Here is a 16364-nt window from a genome sequence, read left to right on the forward strand (position 1 = left end):
ACTCACCTCAGCCTCCCAAAGGCGCGGGATTACAGGCTGAGTCACTGAGCCTGGCTCCTTGTTAGGACTGCACAGCAAGTATGTGGCACAGCTGAGATTTCAGTCTAGGCCAACCCAATGACCCTGCTCTGATTTCAGAAGAACTGAACTACCTGAAATTGGGGGCCCTGTGTTGCCTGTCACAGTGTTGGTGTGGTTCTGGGGCCTGAAGGAGGGGTGTGTGGTGGGGATATACATTGAATGGCAGAGTGCAGAGGGAAGGGGAGGTACCCTAAGACAGATGAGCTGCAGAAAGCTAGGATTCCTATTTTGGGGGTTGGCCTGGGCTCTGCTCTGTCGAGTTCCCTCAACAGAACTGAAAACGCTGAAGGCGCCACCTGGACATGGCAAAAGATAGCATTTGTACATTCGTACATTCATTTGAAAGCTCTTGCTATGTAAATAAAAGTGGCCCTAAATTTTTGATCCATTATTGCTATTCTTGCTGTTGGCGACCATCTATAATTATAATTAAATTAGTTATTCAACATTTAAAGAAGTAGATGTCCCTTCAGTGGTTTTCTGCTTAAGTTTTTATTATAAAATTTTATGTGATTTTTCAATATGAACTTCCATAACACACCTATCATTTCACATTTAGTAGCTTTTCATTTCGGTGGTAGTGAAATGTACATGGGAAAATATGCTACCATGCTTTGCAGACTGAATGTGACTCGTGTGTCACAAAAGTGATAATAGTGACACAGAAAACAGTTGACTTCAGCATTAATAATCCTTAACATCACCTATTTGATAGATGCATTTGCTCTTCCCTGAGGCTACTTAAGTTACAATCATGGAATTTTTATGAATAATTTTTAGTTTCGGCTGCAGAAAAGGAAGAACAAAGTTGAGAGGGCCATGTGCACTGGATGTGATTTGCTCATTTTTCTGAATTGCTCAGAATATCCCAAGAAAATTGCCAAGAAACAATAACCGTCAACTAGGGAATTAAAAGTAAACACACAAAGAATTGTACTGTATGGGGAAAACTTGGGAATATTTTATTTCATCTATATTCAAAATTATAACTAGCAGTCAGTTAAAATGGCATGTTCTAAGGATAATTTGTGCGCAAAACCCTCTTTGTGTCTAAAATTACAAGGTTAGAAATGTTCACCAGTCCACTGGGATTTTAATTTAGTGACAGTAAAAGAAGAGAAAATAGGCATTGGAGCTATAATAAAATATACCCTTTTCGAAACAGTGTCAAAAGTAGTGACTTAAATAATAATGTTAACTAGTGGTTTTGGTTCATAAATTCAAGTGGTTCCCATAGAATGACAAATCTTTCCTCTGAACTGGAGTGGGTTTTCTTATTATACAAGTCTTTTCCCTTCGCCTGGCTGGCTCACTCTAGCTGGCAGGTACTTGCTGTTCTCCATTTCTTCTAGATAGACCTGCAGGTATGTGCTCTTCTTGCACGGTAAGCCAACCACTCACTTCTGCTGTATCCATGAATAACCTCTCCTCTAGACCACATAGCCCATGTGTTGATGTTTGCATGCCCCCAAATTTTCCTCATCCAGAATTCCAAGGTCTTCAAACAAGAAAACAAATGAAAATAGTGGTTTTGAGAACTATGTCATACTTTTCAAGAAGTTTTCTTTTTTCTTAAATGTGACACGTTAAAATTAATTTAAATGAAGATTTCAAACTAAAAATCTACAAGATCACCCTCAAAATATTAGAATAAATTATTTTGGATACATATACACTCCTAACCATTCAGAAAGATATATGTTCTAATAAAACTTTAAATAAAGATTAAAAATAAAAAAGTCACTTAAAAACTAATGTTGGCTGCTATCATACCACATATGCCATGTGATGATTTGCATCACAATCATGGGTTTTATAAAAATAAATTCTTATCTAAAAAACACTGGCATACACCCTCAAGTCTAGAAGTTTCTTCAAAGTGATACAAATGTTCTCAACATTAAGAAAAATTTTAAAAACATTTCTTTTTGTAAAATAGAAGCATAATAAGACTGGTCTTATTGTGTTGCTAGGAGGATGATTTTGAAAGCTTGTAATAAACTATTGGTGAAGATTCTTAATGTCCATTTTGCTATTCCCTGCGTGAGTGGTGAGACAGACTTTGGGTGTAGGTCAGGGGAGGGTGAGCAGCAAGTTCTTGCAGCCACGGGCACAATTACTCACTAGTATAATGTGTTTATTGCCTGCATGCACATATTTCACTGGACTAGTTCTTATTTTTAAAGGATATAACCACGATATTGCTATGTCTCTTTAAAAATAACAATAATTCCTCAAAATCATCAAAAACCCATCAACGATTAACTCTGCAGTCTTTTTCCTAAGCTGACATGCAGTGCTTGGCTGTACATGCATTTCACTATGTGAAGGCTACTTTCAGAGTGACCCTGGGGAAGTCCCTCTGGCTCAGCCCACTCTATCTCCTCCCTCCTTGCTACAGATCATGACGGGCCACATTTAGACATCTGATTAACCTCTAACCAAACAGAAGGCAGTGGCTACTTAGCTAGCCCCACCCAACACCCACAGGTTGCAGAAGCAGGCCAAGAACACATAGCTTTCCCTTCATCTTCCTCGTACTCCTGTGTCTGCTCCTCTGTCATTACTATTCTCTTTCCCAGGAAAGAGAATTCCAAAGTTGCTCTCTAAAACATCCCCTTGTAATTCTTATCTCAGAAACTGCTTTGGATGAAGTCTGTTGGGAAGGAACTTAGCTAGTCTTTGGAATGAAACTGTTATACTTACATGGAGTCTTCCAATGTGCATCAGGGAAGCCTTCAGAACACCAAGACATGGTGCTGCTATGAGAGTTGCTCAATTTCTATACGACTTCAAAAATGGAAGGAAAATAGGCTTTTCCAGTTTATGATATAGCTATTGTCTTTCCAACTCATGCTTGTCTTTGTTTAAAAGTGAACAATGATGATAATCTTCATGCTTTGGAGGGGGTGCAGGATGTTGGTGAAAACTTCAGTGGTTCCCTTTGATACATTCTTCTGGAAGGAAGCATTGACAGCGAGTGTATTCGCTTTTATGAAAACTATGTAAGTGTACACTATACTTGGGTTGAAGTCTGAACTGCCTCTTTGCTACTGAGAGATGTGTCTTTTGTAACCCACAGGATCATAATGATAATACTAAGAACTGCAGTTAATAGGTATTGAGAGGTTGCTTGCAGAGCTGGTACCTGAGCCTAGGCAGTCTAACTTTAGAGTCTATGCTTTAATTAACCACTTGCCTATTGTCTCTTGAAGAGAGGGATGGTCTTGGCCTAGTTACTAACATACAACATATGTGTATATGGAAGGAGTTTTAAGGTCAAGTTTCAAAGATCTGACTGTAACCATGCTGCATAGAGAAAAAAAAATATGAATAAGAACAAAAATGGGGTGACTCCTAACATGACTTGCTCTTGGAAATGAAATGTTCCAAAATGTTTCAGGAAACCCCATATACCTACAGAAACCACTGTTTGGATTTTGTTCTTTTTGGACTATATTTGGTCCTCCTCAAGAATCATTCCTCCCTAGCAGTTACAGTGGAGTGTCTGTGAAAGGTTTCTATTATTTTTGCCATGGAAAGCAGGTTGACAAAGGCAGACAAATCTGATTTGAGTAACAGGGGTACAGCTTAGGCCTCCAAAGAGACTCTAGGGCAGAGAAGAAAAAAAGCGTTCGTAGGTAGTGTGGGGCAACAATCTGCTCTGCAATGCAGAGACAGAGACCACTTCCAGAGGAACCTTGGGTCCCTGATCCCTGGGACAGGCTGTGTGTGCACGAGCAGCTGAAGAGAGGCACCAGAGAAAGTGTTTGTAGCCTTGGGAGGGAGGAATATGACAGATGTCCACAATACAAGAGCATTCTGCTGGCTGAGGTACAGAGCATTCATCAGTGTTGGTCTCCAAAGACAACGCTCAGAAACTGAGCCTGGGCACTTGTGCATGCTATAAAGAAGGGAACAGAGAGAAGGCAATCAAGGAGAAAAAAAAGAATGACAGCTCTCAGAATGGAGGGGTTTGGTGACCCAAAGGATCTGGCTGCCTTCTGTCAAGGAGAAGTAAAGTGAAGGGGAAACCTATATTCATATACTTCAGGGGCTACTGCTAGAGAAATAAAAAAGGTTCCATTGGTCTCTATCTTCTTTAATTAAGCTTTTCTGAGTACACAAGTGGGATCCTCTTTTGCTTAAGAAAAAAGAGAATAAATAAAAGAAGAAAATAGAGATAAGTTGATTCCCTAGATACAGTTCAGAGTAGGCAGTCTCAAATTTTCAATGGCATCAGGAAATTTCCTGCTTCCTTCCAAGTGAACTATTTGCTGCTTTAACAGACTTGTCCTAAACTGGGCCCATGGATGAAAAAGGAACCTGGTGCCCAGAGTCAGGAAAAGTGGTTGTAGATCTGCACTGGTCTCACTTATTAATTTGCTAAATGGGGTAGACATGGGGAAGAGAAACAGCCTAAAGAAGTTTCCCAATCTGTTGATGCATAAAAAAAAAATCAAACTAGTAATAGCTGGTTGTCATTTATATATACCTCCACACTATGCAGTTCTGAAGTCACTGCTGTATTGCTGATCCTGTGTTGAGCCTGGCACTTGAGAGGGCACAGAAACTTGTGTTCAATTTTGAACGAACCAGGTTATAATGAAGTCACTTTGTTTAGTAAGGTTTTATGGTGCTGGAAGCCTGGGAAAGCCACCACCATGGGAAGTACATGAGTATTTAGTTACAGCTCTATCGTTTCAAAGGGTTGAACCTGCAAGAAAGATGTGACCTCATAAGTTTTCTTCCTGTTGAACAAAAGGCCCTTTAGGGGAACAGGTCTGTCTTAACATATCAAGTTTCTCCTAAGTTGAACACTATATACATTTCATTAAACTGTGACCAATAGTCTACAGAGTTTGCAATACTTGTGCATACATAACTCCTGTGAACCTACATGGATAAAGGTCACAAGTCAGTTTCTGATTTAAGTTTTAACTGTTTCAACTACAAAATAAGGAAGTTGGGCTGTGAGCTTTTAAAAGTTTCTACCAGTTCCAAAAGAGTCTATCATTTTCTACTTCAAATGAGAAACACCTTTAAATTCCTCTTAAGGATTTAAAAAGCATTTGTTTTGAGACAATCTAAAACTAAGTGCTTGCTTAACAACAGGACATCATTTATCTTCAAATTATTCTGTATTAACTTAGATTCTATTATTTGAAGAATACAGTTCCTTTATGGTATCTAAAATAACATAGGTGGATGTTAACTAATGTGACCTATTTTTGACTTTATATTTTAATTTACAACCTGTCTCACTGCTAACGAGCAAATTTATTTACAGCACAGGGATAAGAGATGTCTATGAAACTGACCATTTGGCTAATTAGCTAGTATCTTTTGAAATTAATCTCATGAAAAGAAACTATTGTTTAAAAGGAAGTTTCTGGATAAATTGTTCATTGCAATTGTTCATTTTCCCTTGGAAAACAACAGATGGTTGGTCAATGCAGACAGGTTCTGTATAAACTTGGCCTTGGGTGGTTGGCATATTTGGGCTTCATGACGGGGTCACTGTTTGCCTGTGTAAAAACCACAGAGCCTCCCTATTTAAATTTGGAAACTAGAGAATACGGCTTTTCACTAGGTAATACTTTAAAATCAATCTCAAATAGGACACAACAAATGAATCCAAAATATAACCTATAACCCACTGACAATGCAGGAACAACTTAGCTGGGAAGCACAATGTCACTAATACAGAATTTGTACTTGAAGTGCAAGCCATGCTGGTGCTTGGAAGAATAAAAACAAAAGTTGTTTACTGAAGGCTGAGCTTTTGATTAAAAAAAAGTTCTTTCAATTCTACTGAGAAATAATTTCAAGTGTTCATCTCCATCTGGAGGCCAGAATACAGGAGACAAAAGCTTCTTTACAGAGTGTGCAGAACTTGCGCTTACACTCTGAGAACTCTCCACTACAAGCATGACTTGCCCAGGAAAGTTAAGCACACTATTCAAAGCACTTTTATTTATTGCTTCAGAGGCCTGAAGGGGAATTCTGAACTGGGAAAAAAAAAACATATTTATCTTTAAAAAAAATCCTTATTAAAAATGTTCACACCGTACAGAGTATGTGGAAGAAGTGTAGAATAAAAACAGTTAATAGCAGAGTGAAGTCACCACAGCAAAGTCTCAACTATTGTGCAGTATTTGAGGCCCTGTAAATATTTCCACTATAAACCTTCACTTTTACATAAAAGTTTGCTTTTAGGTGAAAGTCTCTGGAGGAAACTTTTTTTGGCTTATCTTTTTCAAATTATGGACAAGTTATAATTATAGACAAAACAGATTATATAAGGTATACGGGGGTGGTTGCATAAATAGGGACAACGTAGAATTAAGCAAAGTTAGTTTAACAAGATGGACTATCTCCAAAGACAGCACATTGTTTACTGACATATTTAAGGAAAGGGTTCCTAAGAATAGGAGTTGACCAGCTCCTAACTTGAGACAGAAATAGTCACAGATGTTGAAGACAATGACTCCACAATCTGCCTCAAGAAGGAGCTGTTCTGTCAGGCCAACAGGAGGCATCCTTTCTACCTGGCTGGAATATTCGACTGTCTATTTGGTGCGGGCATGTAGTATCTACTAGCTAACTCATTTATTTGCCCACTCACTCTTGTATTCTTACTGCGCTTCTGCTTCGTGCCAGCTCTCTACCAGGTAGTTGGTACTTATTATGTGTTGAGTTGATGAGTGAACTCTACAATCCCTTTTTTTGCTTGCCCTTGTCATGAAGCAATCTTCCTTCACACACAGAATGTTCCTGTCAGGCCTTGGGCAGCTCTGATGGACAGTCACATTTCTCATTGCAAATGACTACCGGGTATCTGGTTTTCTATATCTGTTCCTGTGGTCTTTGTCAATGTGACTTGGCATCTTCATATATGACACGGAGCATCCATAGTCTCTGAGCATAAAAGGCAGATAGCAATAAGGTCAATGGCATGTGGTGGAGGGTCTGTCTAGATGGTCAATTCACCACAGGCCATAATCTCAATAAATTGTTCCAAGGAACATGTACAGGAAACTAAGACAAAGAGACTTGAAATAATGTGCTTAAAATCACAGACTTGAAAATGTACAGCTTAGGTTTATTCACATGTGAGAAATGAAAGTGCATGCCACTAGCTATTTAGGGGTTTACACAAGACTGCTCACATTTTGAAATGTGAACATATGTAATTAGTAAGATTTACTCACTATGTGTTGTTTGAGTACTTTTCAAGGTCAGCAAAGAAGGATGTTATTTTATAAATATTTATATGGCACCTACTGGGTACTAAAATAACACTGTCTTATATGTGTTAGAAATATTAACTCATTCAATCTGACAACCTTACAAAGTAGACTATTATCATCTTCATTTATGATGAGCACAAAAATGCTAAGTAACTTGTTCACGAACGCACATGTTATCAAAGGAGGCATCAAGGTTTGAGTCCAGACAACATGCCTCCAGAAGTCCATGTTCCCAACCATGAAGCTATGCTGTCCCTCAAAAGTAATAACAGCTGACACATACATGACATTTACACCACGCCAGATACTGCTCTAGACATGTAGATATACAGGAGGTAATTTAATCCCCATGGTTGTTGATGATAGGCAGTGTAGTGTGATGGGGAGGAGCTTTGATGCTGGAGTTCAACAGCTACATTTGAATCTGGCTTTTTCCAGGTCTGTGATTTTTTTTTTTTTTTTGAGTTGGAGTCTTATTCTGTCACCCAGGCTGAAGTACCACCCAGACTGGGTGGCACACTCATGGCCAACCCAGCATCGACCTGCTGGGCTCTGGTCATCCTTCCACCTCAGCCTTTCAAGTAGCTGGAACTACAGACATGCGCTACTACGCCTGGCTAATTTTTGATTTGTTGTAGCGATGAGGTCTCGCCAAGTTGTCTGGGCTGGTCTCGAACCCACAGGCTCAGGCAGTCCACTCACCTTGGTCTCCCAAAGTGCTGGAATTACAGGCTGAGTCACCAAGCCCGGTCAAGTCTGTGATTTTAAGCACATTATTTCAAGTCTCTTTGTCTTAGTTTCCTCTCTATAAATTGGAGACAATAATAGTACCTACCCCTCATGTCTGTAATAAAGGTGAAATGAGTTGCTATGTATGTAGGTGCTTGGAACATTGTCTCATACACAGTAAGCTATTCTGATGATCACTGCTATTTACCAAACACTAGTACTCCACCTGAAAGACATTTAGGAAGTTCAAATAACTTTTTTGTGGCAGCACAAGAAATCAAACCCAGGTCTTCTGATTGTGGTACATGTATTATTTCCACCACATCTTGCTTTTAAGTAATAAATATCAGCTATGGAAGCTTCTACTCTAGCCTCTTATTATTGAGAGAGAGCATCTTCTAATATAAATGCTAAAATTGTTGAAAAGTCACACACTTTTTGGGCACAAACACAACATAATAATTTGTCCCCAGCTGAGGACAAATAGGAAAACCCAGGCCTCAAATGACCATGGTGTAAAATACTAAAGATTATAAAACTACTTTTGGTCTTTCAGTAGGAGGTTGGGCTAGAAAATATTTTAGTAATAGTCTGTTAAAATTAGTAAACATTTAGATGCTCTCAGGAATGTATTTCACATAGCTATAAACAATCTATGGCATTTTTTAACCTCTAAGAGATAAAGTTCTGTTTTTTTTTTAAAAGGCAGATTGATTAAGTGTGTGCTTTTTAACTTATCCCAAAACAGCTTTATTGTGTCTGACCAAAGTGAAGCTTTTAGCCTGAGGTACATAGAACCAGATATAATTCATGGATGGGATTTGGGGAGTGGGGCATCCATAAACCATCTTGGCTATGAAGCATAGCATACATGCGTACATATGATTTTTTTTTAAATTTGGTGAGAGGACCCTGAGATTTTGTCGGTTTTGAAAGAAGTTCTGTGTCTCCCAAAGGTGGGAAGTCTTTGGATCAGAGCACACAAGGCCGAGCAGACCTAGAGAGAACGTGGGGCAGGGGCACGAGGGCCTCCTTGTTCACATGCAGGGGGCATCTGGGCATCTGTTTAGAGACCCTTCCTCTAGTCCAGGGCTCCACAAGGGTGCTGCATAGAGCTAACGCTGATGGAGACAAAAAGAAACTTTACAAGGCAAGATCAAAGCTAAGATCAGGACCCCAGTCAGGTAGCCAACCCTGTCAAATTAGCATACTTAAAAGAGTAACGTGTGTGCATCTCAACATCCATAGCTCAGGTTACAATAGCTAAGACAATGGTAATTAATAGGTATTTTCAGTTATGACTGTATCATAGAAAACATGCTTTTTTATTGTGTCGAAAAATGCATCATAACTTAGAAGGAAGGGACTGGATCCTAGATTCATTTTATTAAGGATTAACCATGTGGTTTTGAGGGGTGAACATACAGTACATAGAAAAGACAGCATCAGGTCTGAGTCCCTTTCTCAGGGGGACGTCCAGTGCACAGGCAACTTGGAAAAAACGCTCACTCAGAAGGGAGGGAGAGGGCTCTGGGCTGGGCAAGTGAGTCTGTTACAGACATGCAGTGTTTTCTTTGACAACTGACTTGAATGGAAGGAAGTTCCTTGAGTTATCTACAGCAGTACTCTCTTAAAGTTAGTTTAAAAAATAAAACTAAACAATAATCAAAAGAATACATCTCCAGTCTCCAAGGCCCCCTTGGCTGCCCAGCACGAGGCTGGCAGGTGCTCTCTCCAATCTCAGTGAGGGAACAGTTCCTAACGTGTATGAGTGGCTCCATCTAGCTTGCAGCCCACAATCTCTATAGGTTTTATTTGGTTGTAAAATGCGATCAGTTCTGGGCAATCCTTCCCACCTGCATACTCTACTGTCCTTCACTTGGGACTTGCTTTTGAAAGCCCAACTCTGTCCTGGATCTGAGTACGGGAATGCACTAGTGAACGTGGCTTTCTCTCCTTTGATCTCGTTTGCTAAATCATAAATCTTGAATGTTACAACTGTACTAATGTCTGGTCAGTCAGATGTGATGAAGTTAATAATGAGTCATCAACATATTAGGCATCAGATGGAAAACAAACAGAGGGGAGATAGGAAGAACATACAGACCTGCCTTGAATAAGATTCCTTTAATTTGTAGAAACATTACGTGTTATCATCAAAGGTCAAAGTCAGTTACTGGGAGAAAAATAAATCAAGTTGAGAGGGCTGTTGGAGAACAGACCCAAAACATAAATTCATAATATGTCCTCTGTATTGAAGGAACTTGGTTGAAATCTGTGTATTACAAATTTTTGGAAATAAAACTGGTTGTCAGTAAGCTGGACCATTCATGTAGTTTCATAGGTTCCTGCTTTGAATAGAATTTAAAGAATTGTATCAGTGCAAAACAGAGAGGAAAAACAGAGTAAGGAAAGATTTTTTTTTTGAGTTGGAGTCTCACTCTGTCACCCAGACTGGAGTGCAGTGGCCGCTCCTGGCCACCGCAGCCTTGACCTGCTGGGCTCCGGCGATCCTTCCGCCTCAGCCTTCCGAGTAGCCGGAATTACAGGCATGTGCTACCACACCCGGCAGATTTTTTGATTTATTGTAGAGATGAGGTCTCACAGCCCAGGCGGGTCTCGAACCTGCAGGCTCATGTAATTCACTCACCTCAGCCTCCCAAAGGCGCGGGATTACAGGCTGAGCGACCGAGCCTGGCTAGGAAAGATTTTTAAGAGTGCATCTGCCTGATAGTCTTTATCTCCCATTTTCTTGGCTTGTTAGAGTGCAGTGTTTGTGTTTTTTGTTTTTTAATGAAAGTGATCTGTGAACAGATTCTACCTATCCATGCCAATTACCGCAGATTATCAGTAATCTTCACTGTTGTTGATCTGAGGCTGTAAGTTACATTATGCTTATGGCATGTAGCCGAGAGAAGATTCTAGCTTTCTCATCTGAACATCATGGTATGTTGTTCAGATATGACTCTTAAATATGATATGCACAGTCTTGACTGCATGGTAGATTAAAAATATTCATTGTGCAGTCACCCTCCACTGGGGAAAGGCCACCACGCCCCACGAGGAGCACTGCCCTTCTTCATTAAGGGCAGACTGGTCATCTACTATAAATTGATTACACTGGTCATTTCTTAGCTGCCTACAAATACATTCGCTCATTAACACTCGATTTGTTGAGTGCTGCCGAAGAGGACTGCTGAGCTATTAAGTATCATTTACACTAATTCTGCAGAAAGTGACTTTTCTAATGGCAGTTTTCTTTCAAGAATAATCTCCCTCAGGGAGAGAAGAAAGGAAAGGACAGACAAAGGGAAGCCAGGTTAGGGGCCTTATCTAGACTTTGGGAGTTTCAATCTCTACTTCAGCTGGCTGTTTTGTCACATTAATCTAGAGGTCCTCAATCTTGAACATCCAGTAAGATTTGACTTTATGTTTTTGCTATCTATGAAAACATGGGTTGCTAATCAAGTGAATGGATAGATAAAAAGCTCAGGAGTACTTTGGGTATTTTACAATCAAATTTTCACACGAATTTATAAAAACTTCTAATTTAAAATTATCAAATTTATTAAATCAGGTGTCATGACACTTACTTTACAGTATTTTGAAAGTCATTAGAATGAATTTCAAAGAGCTAGCAATGGATTCTAGTTCTTTGAAATTAGGCATTGATTAACGCAGTTTGGAAGGAGCAGGGTCTAGGAAAAGGTGCATAGGATCAGACTTATAGAGCCTGGCCATGTGGATACAGGAGCCTGAGCGGAGCTCTTGCTTTCTGAAGACCTCAGCAGCTCCCGTGCAGGGCCCTCATTTGTGTTACAGTCATGCCAGGCATTCTACAGATGATACTGCATCTGGTTAGCAAAGTGACCTTGAGAGGAGCCACTACTGACTTCATGTCACGGGGGGAAGACACTGGGAGGTCAATCTAGAGCTGAGTGCGGAGTACCCTAGTTGTAACGTTGGATTGTGAACTGTGTGTGGTGCCACCCAGGTTCTTGGTGTGGCTGTGGGCATTAGGAGGATCAGGATCCACCGTGACTTCATTTCAGTCATACCTAGAGCTTTCCTACCCCAAAATACGGCTGTCGAATGGTACTCTAGAGAATAACCAGATGTAACTATCTCAATATGTTAAAATTTTAAATTCAGTTCTTCATTTGCAGCAGCTACATTTTAAGTACTTGGGAGCCACATGTGACTAGTGGCTACCATACTGGACAACACAGATAGAGAACATTCCCACCACTACAGAAAGTTCTACTTTGGACAGCGTTGCTCTACAAGTGTTGACATTCTGTTCTTGTGCTACAGCAGCCTCTTTTCCTATCCTATACTCCTTAACTGAACCCAGCCTCAATCCATAAAGCTCCTTCCCTCTCCTTACGACTCACTAACACCTCTGATCTTCTTGCCTCCAAGTCCAGATTCTCAACCAGGATTTTCTTGGCATCCTTGATTCCCTTGCTCCTTGACTTTCTGTTGTATGGTACCCCCTGCTGATCCCTAAACTTTAACAGGTCATATCCTTTTACTTTTTGTCTTCTTCTTTCTAAGATATGATATATTCCTGGAAATAATAATAAAATGATATATGCTCTTCCATCTTAACTGGGTCTTCTCTGCTTCTAACTACTTTTTTTAGTTCATCTCATATCGACTCACTAACTCATCCCTTAGGGTGCCTTGTTCACTAAAACTTCAGCTCGCTCATGACCCTCACTCTCCACAGATGACCCATCTCATCTGGTTGGAAGGATCATGCAAAAGCCATCGCCATGAGCTTTCTCAACATTTCCTCTAGCTTTCTTTAGATTCCTTTAGCCAAAGTGACCCACCAACTGATTTTCACCTGGGAGTACTAACTTTCTGCTTCTATATCTCTGCTTACAATGTCTTATAATTTAGAAATCTTCCTCACAATCTCACCTCTGCCATAAAGCTATTTTGGGGTCACCCCACCTGAAAGCAACATTTTTGTGCTCCAAATTTCCCTAACAATTATCTGTACCTCTCACAGAAATTATCTAGTATTGTGCCTACCAAATCACCTTCTGGTTACCTTTGCATCTTTCCCACTAAACACAACCACTGTGAGAAGGGGATGCTTGCTGGATTCAGCTTGGCTCCAGCAGCTACTTGCACAGTTCTTTGTATAGAGAGTAGTCAGTACATATTTCTTGAATGGAAATCCATATATCTACTTTTTGCAAATTCAGACTAATTCCTAAGGTAGACTGAATTCAATAATGAATTGATGAACACATTTCTCTTAATGACTTCAACATGAAGTTGTAGGTAAATAATTATATTACCAGAACTTCCAATGAGAAAACAAGTGTGTACCTTGATGGCCAGAACTGCAATAAATGGTGCCATAGCATGTGCAATGACCCACCCAGGGAGGGTAGAGTAGGTATGAAATGACAGAGAATGGGGCAAAACACCAAGGAAAGACATCAAAGCTGAAATAAACTTACCTTGGGTAGCAATATAATGATTGGGTCGATGATAACCCTAAAAATAAATGAGAAAGAATATTTGATAAACATCCAATCGATAAGCAGCACAGAAATCACACGCTAAGTTTGCCGAAATGAACACATGTACAAACAGCTGCATCTCCAGAAAGGTAAATTGCAAGACTCAGCACCATTGAGTTACTCTTAATAAGTGAAGATGCATCAGATAACAGTTCTGATGCTTCCACAGGAGGTGTAGGTAACTTAATCATACTCCAGCTATTAGATGAGGGATGAGCAATAAACTCGTGGATTCACTGAAGTAACATGACCATGACTCTTGTAAAGTGCAAACAGGATGGGAATGTGCAGTCAAATTTCATTTGTGTTTGGGATGTTATTGGCAATGTGCCAAGGGTGCAACACATATTCTATAATATTGGTATAGACAGTTATATCGATAGTGATACTCAAAACCATTCTTAAACACTGCAAATACCACATCATGACACTGTAGTAAGGACCAAGACTTTAAAGAGGCAGAGATTCTGCAAGACCCTTTCCTTTTATTATGACCCTAGAAGAAAGAAGACAGATAAAAACTGGGACCAAAGAAAGAAGGGAACAAAGAAATTGTAGGATAAGTATCTGGGAAAGATAAAACCAACTCAGAAAATTACACCCAGGTAACATATTATATCACCATGAACCTTAATACTTTCCATTTCTGTCCCCTGAAATTACCCAAAATACTTTGCCCCAAACCAGCTAGAAAACAGAAACAAAAATTTGGAAATAAAGATTTCTCAGACAACTTGAAACGCACATATGTTAGAATTCTTGCTCTCAAAACAAGTGGACAGTAATAAACAGACAAACAAACAAACAAAAAACAAAAAGCAAACACATTCTTTATATAAATGACTGCTGTGGGGCTCAAATTACAGAGTTATGATCAATATTAAAGGGAATTCTGCAGATACTTATTTCTCATTAGCTGTAGGTTCCACAAGGACAGGAACTTTTGACTTATCCGCCCTCCATGTCCAGTGCCTAGCAAGGCACCTAGTAAATAGGAGGAACTCATCTGATAGACTGAGGTAGGGTCCAAACATGCCTATGTTGCTCAACACCATGGTCGTTTCCCAGTCCTCACCTACATGACCCATTGGTAGCATGAATACAACTGAGCCCTTAAAATACTTTCTTCACTTGCTTCCAGGGCATGTGACTCTCTTGGTTTTCTTCCTCTCTCCCACCCTGGCCACTTGCTCTGTTTCACTGGCTAGTTCTTCCCCTTCACCTTGATGTTGGAATGCCCAGCTCTTGGACTTGTTTTTCTGTCTACAATCTCTCTTAGTGATCTTATCCAGTCTCATGGCTTTCAGCACCATCTGTAAACTGATGAATTCTGATTCTTATTTCTTTTCATTATTTTATTTTATTTTTTTGAATTTGAGTCTCACTCTGTCACCCAGGCTGGAGTGCAGTGGCAACTCTCACGGCCATCCTAGGGTCGACTTGCTGGGCTCCGGCAATCCCTGCGCTTCAGCCTTCCAAGTAGTTGGAACTACAGGCATGCGCTACCACATCCAGCTAATTTTTGTGATTAATTGTAGAGACGAGCTCTCACCAAGTTGCCCGGGCTGCTCTCGAAACTGTGGGCTCAGGCAATCCACTCGCCTCAGCCTCCCAAAGTGCTGGGATTACAGGCTGAGCCACCGAGCCCAGCCCCTGTATTCTTATTTCTAGCACAAACCTTTTCCTGGAAATTTTGATGTATGCCCATTGCCTGCCCAACACCTCCCCTGGGATGTCTAATACATATTTAAAGTTTAACACACCTAAGACTGAACTCCTCATTTCCTCCCTAACCTCTACCCAAATCTCTTCCATCCATAGTTGTCTTCTCAGGCATTCTTGAGCCCTCTCTCCCTCCTGCAATCCACAGCCAATCTGTCAGCAAATCCCACTGGCTCTACCTTCCATGTGGTTCAAGGATCCCAACATTTCTCACCCTCTATTGCTACCACAGGGCCAGTCACTGCCACCTCTCCGATAACTGATACAGGCCTCCTTGCTTCCATACCTGCCCACCTGCAGTCTACTTCCCTCTCAGCAGCCAGATTGCTCATGCCTTTGCTCAGAACCTTCTAATACTGCCCCCCTCACAGTAAAAGCCGAAGTCCTCACAACTGTGTACATCTTCTGGCCCATGACCTCTCCTTGCCACCGCCTGCAACTCCCCATACCCCTTCATGCCATGCTACCAACATTTGTGTGCTTATTTTACTTCAAATTGGCCAGGTAAGCTCCACAGTGAGGCCTTTACTCGGGCTTTTTCTCAGCCTGCAACACTCTTCTCCCAGGTATCTACGTGGCATCCTCCCTCTTTGTTCATGTGTCACCTTCCCAGTGGAACTGATTCCAGCCACTCTATTCAAAGCTGCAATACACCTCCAGGCCTGGCCCTCCTAGTCCCCTTTCATGACTTTAGTTTTCTACATAGTACACATTAAGAAAGTAACTTTTTATGGCTTGTCCATTTCTTCTGATTAGGACATCAGCTCCATTAGGTCAGAGATTTTTTGTTTTTGGCCTGAATAGTTCACAGTTATAATAGTAATGGACATATAATTAGGTGTTCAATAAGACCTTACTAAGTGAATAAAGGAGACCTGAGTATTGACCCCTCTCTCTATTAAAATAAAATTCAACTCATTAATCTTGTATTTTCATTATTATATAGCCGTTTTCATATTACTTCCTTGAGCTGGAATGTCATCTTTACTCTGTATCTTTACCTCAACACAATGTAAAGCTTTGTTCAGTTACCTCC

The 16364-nt window shown here is 40.3% G+C and overlaps 1 protein-coding gene across 4 annotated transcripts in view; it reads right to left on the reverse strand.

Moving 5' to 3' along the window:
* LOC103256486 (receptor-type tyrosine-protein phosphatase mu) overlaps positions 1-16364 on the reverse strand; it is a 184463-nt gene that overhangs the window by 77915 nt on the left and 90184 nt on the right. For all 4 annotated transcript variants that reach the window (XM_008054339.1, XM_008054337.1, XM_021710547.1 and 1 more), the window contains one exon: positions 13544-13580. In XM_008054339.1, the coding sequence (XP_008052530.1) occupies positions 13544-13580 (37 nt within the window). The remainder of the gene's footprint in view (positions 1-13543; positions 13581-16364) is intronic.

This window comes from Carlito syrichta, unplaced genomic scaffold, assembly GCF_000164805.1.
Source record: "Carlito syrichta isolate Samal-C Ts95f unplaced genomic scaffold, Tarsius_syrichta-2.0.1 Scaffold289654, whole genome shotgun sequence".
NCBI lineage: Eukaryota > Metazoa > Chordata > Mammalia > Primates > Tarsiidae > Carlito > Carlito syrichta.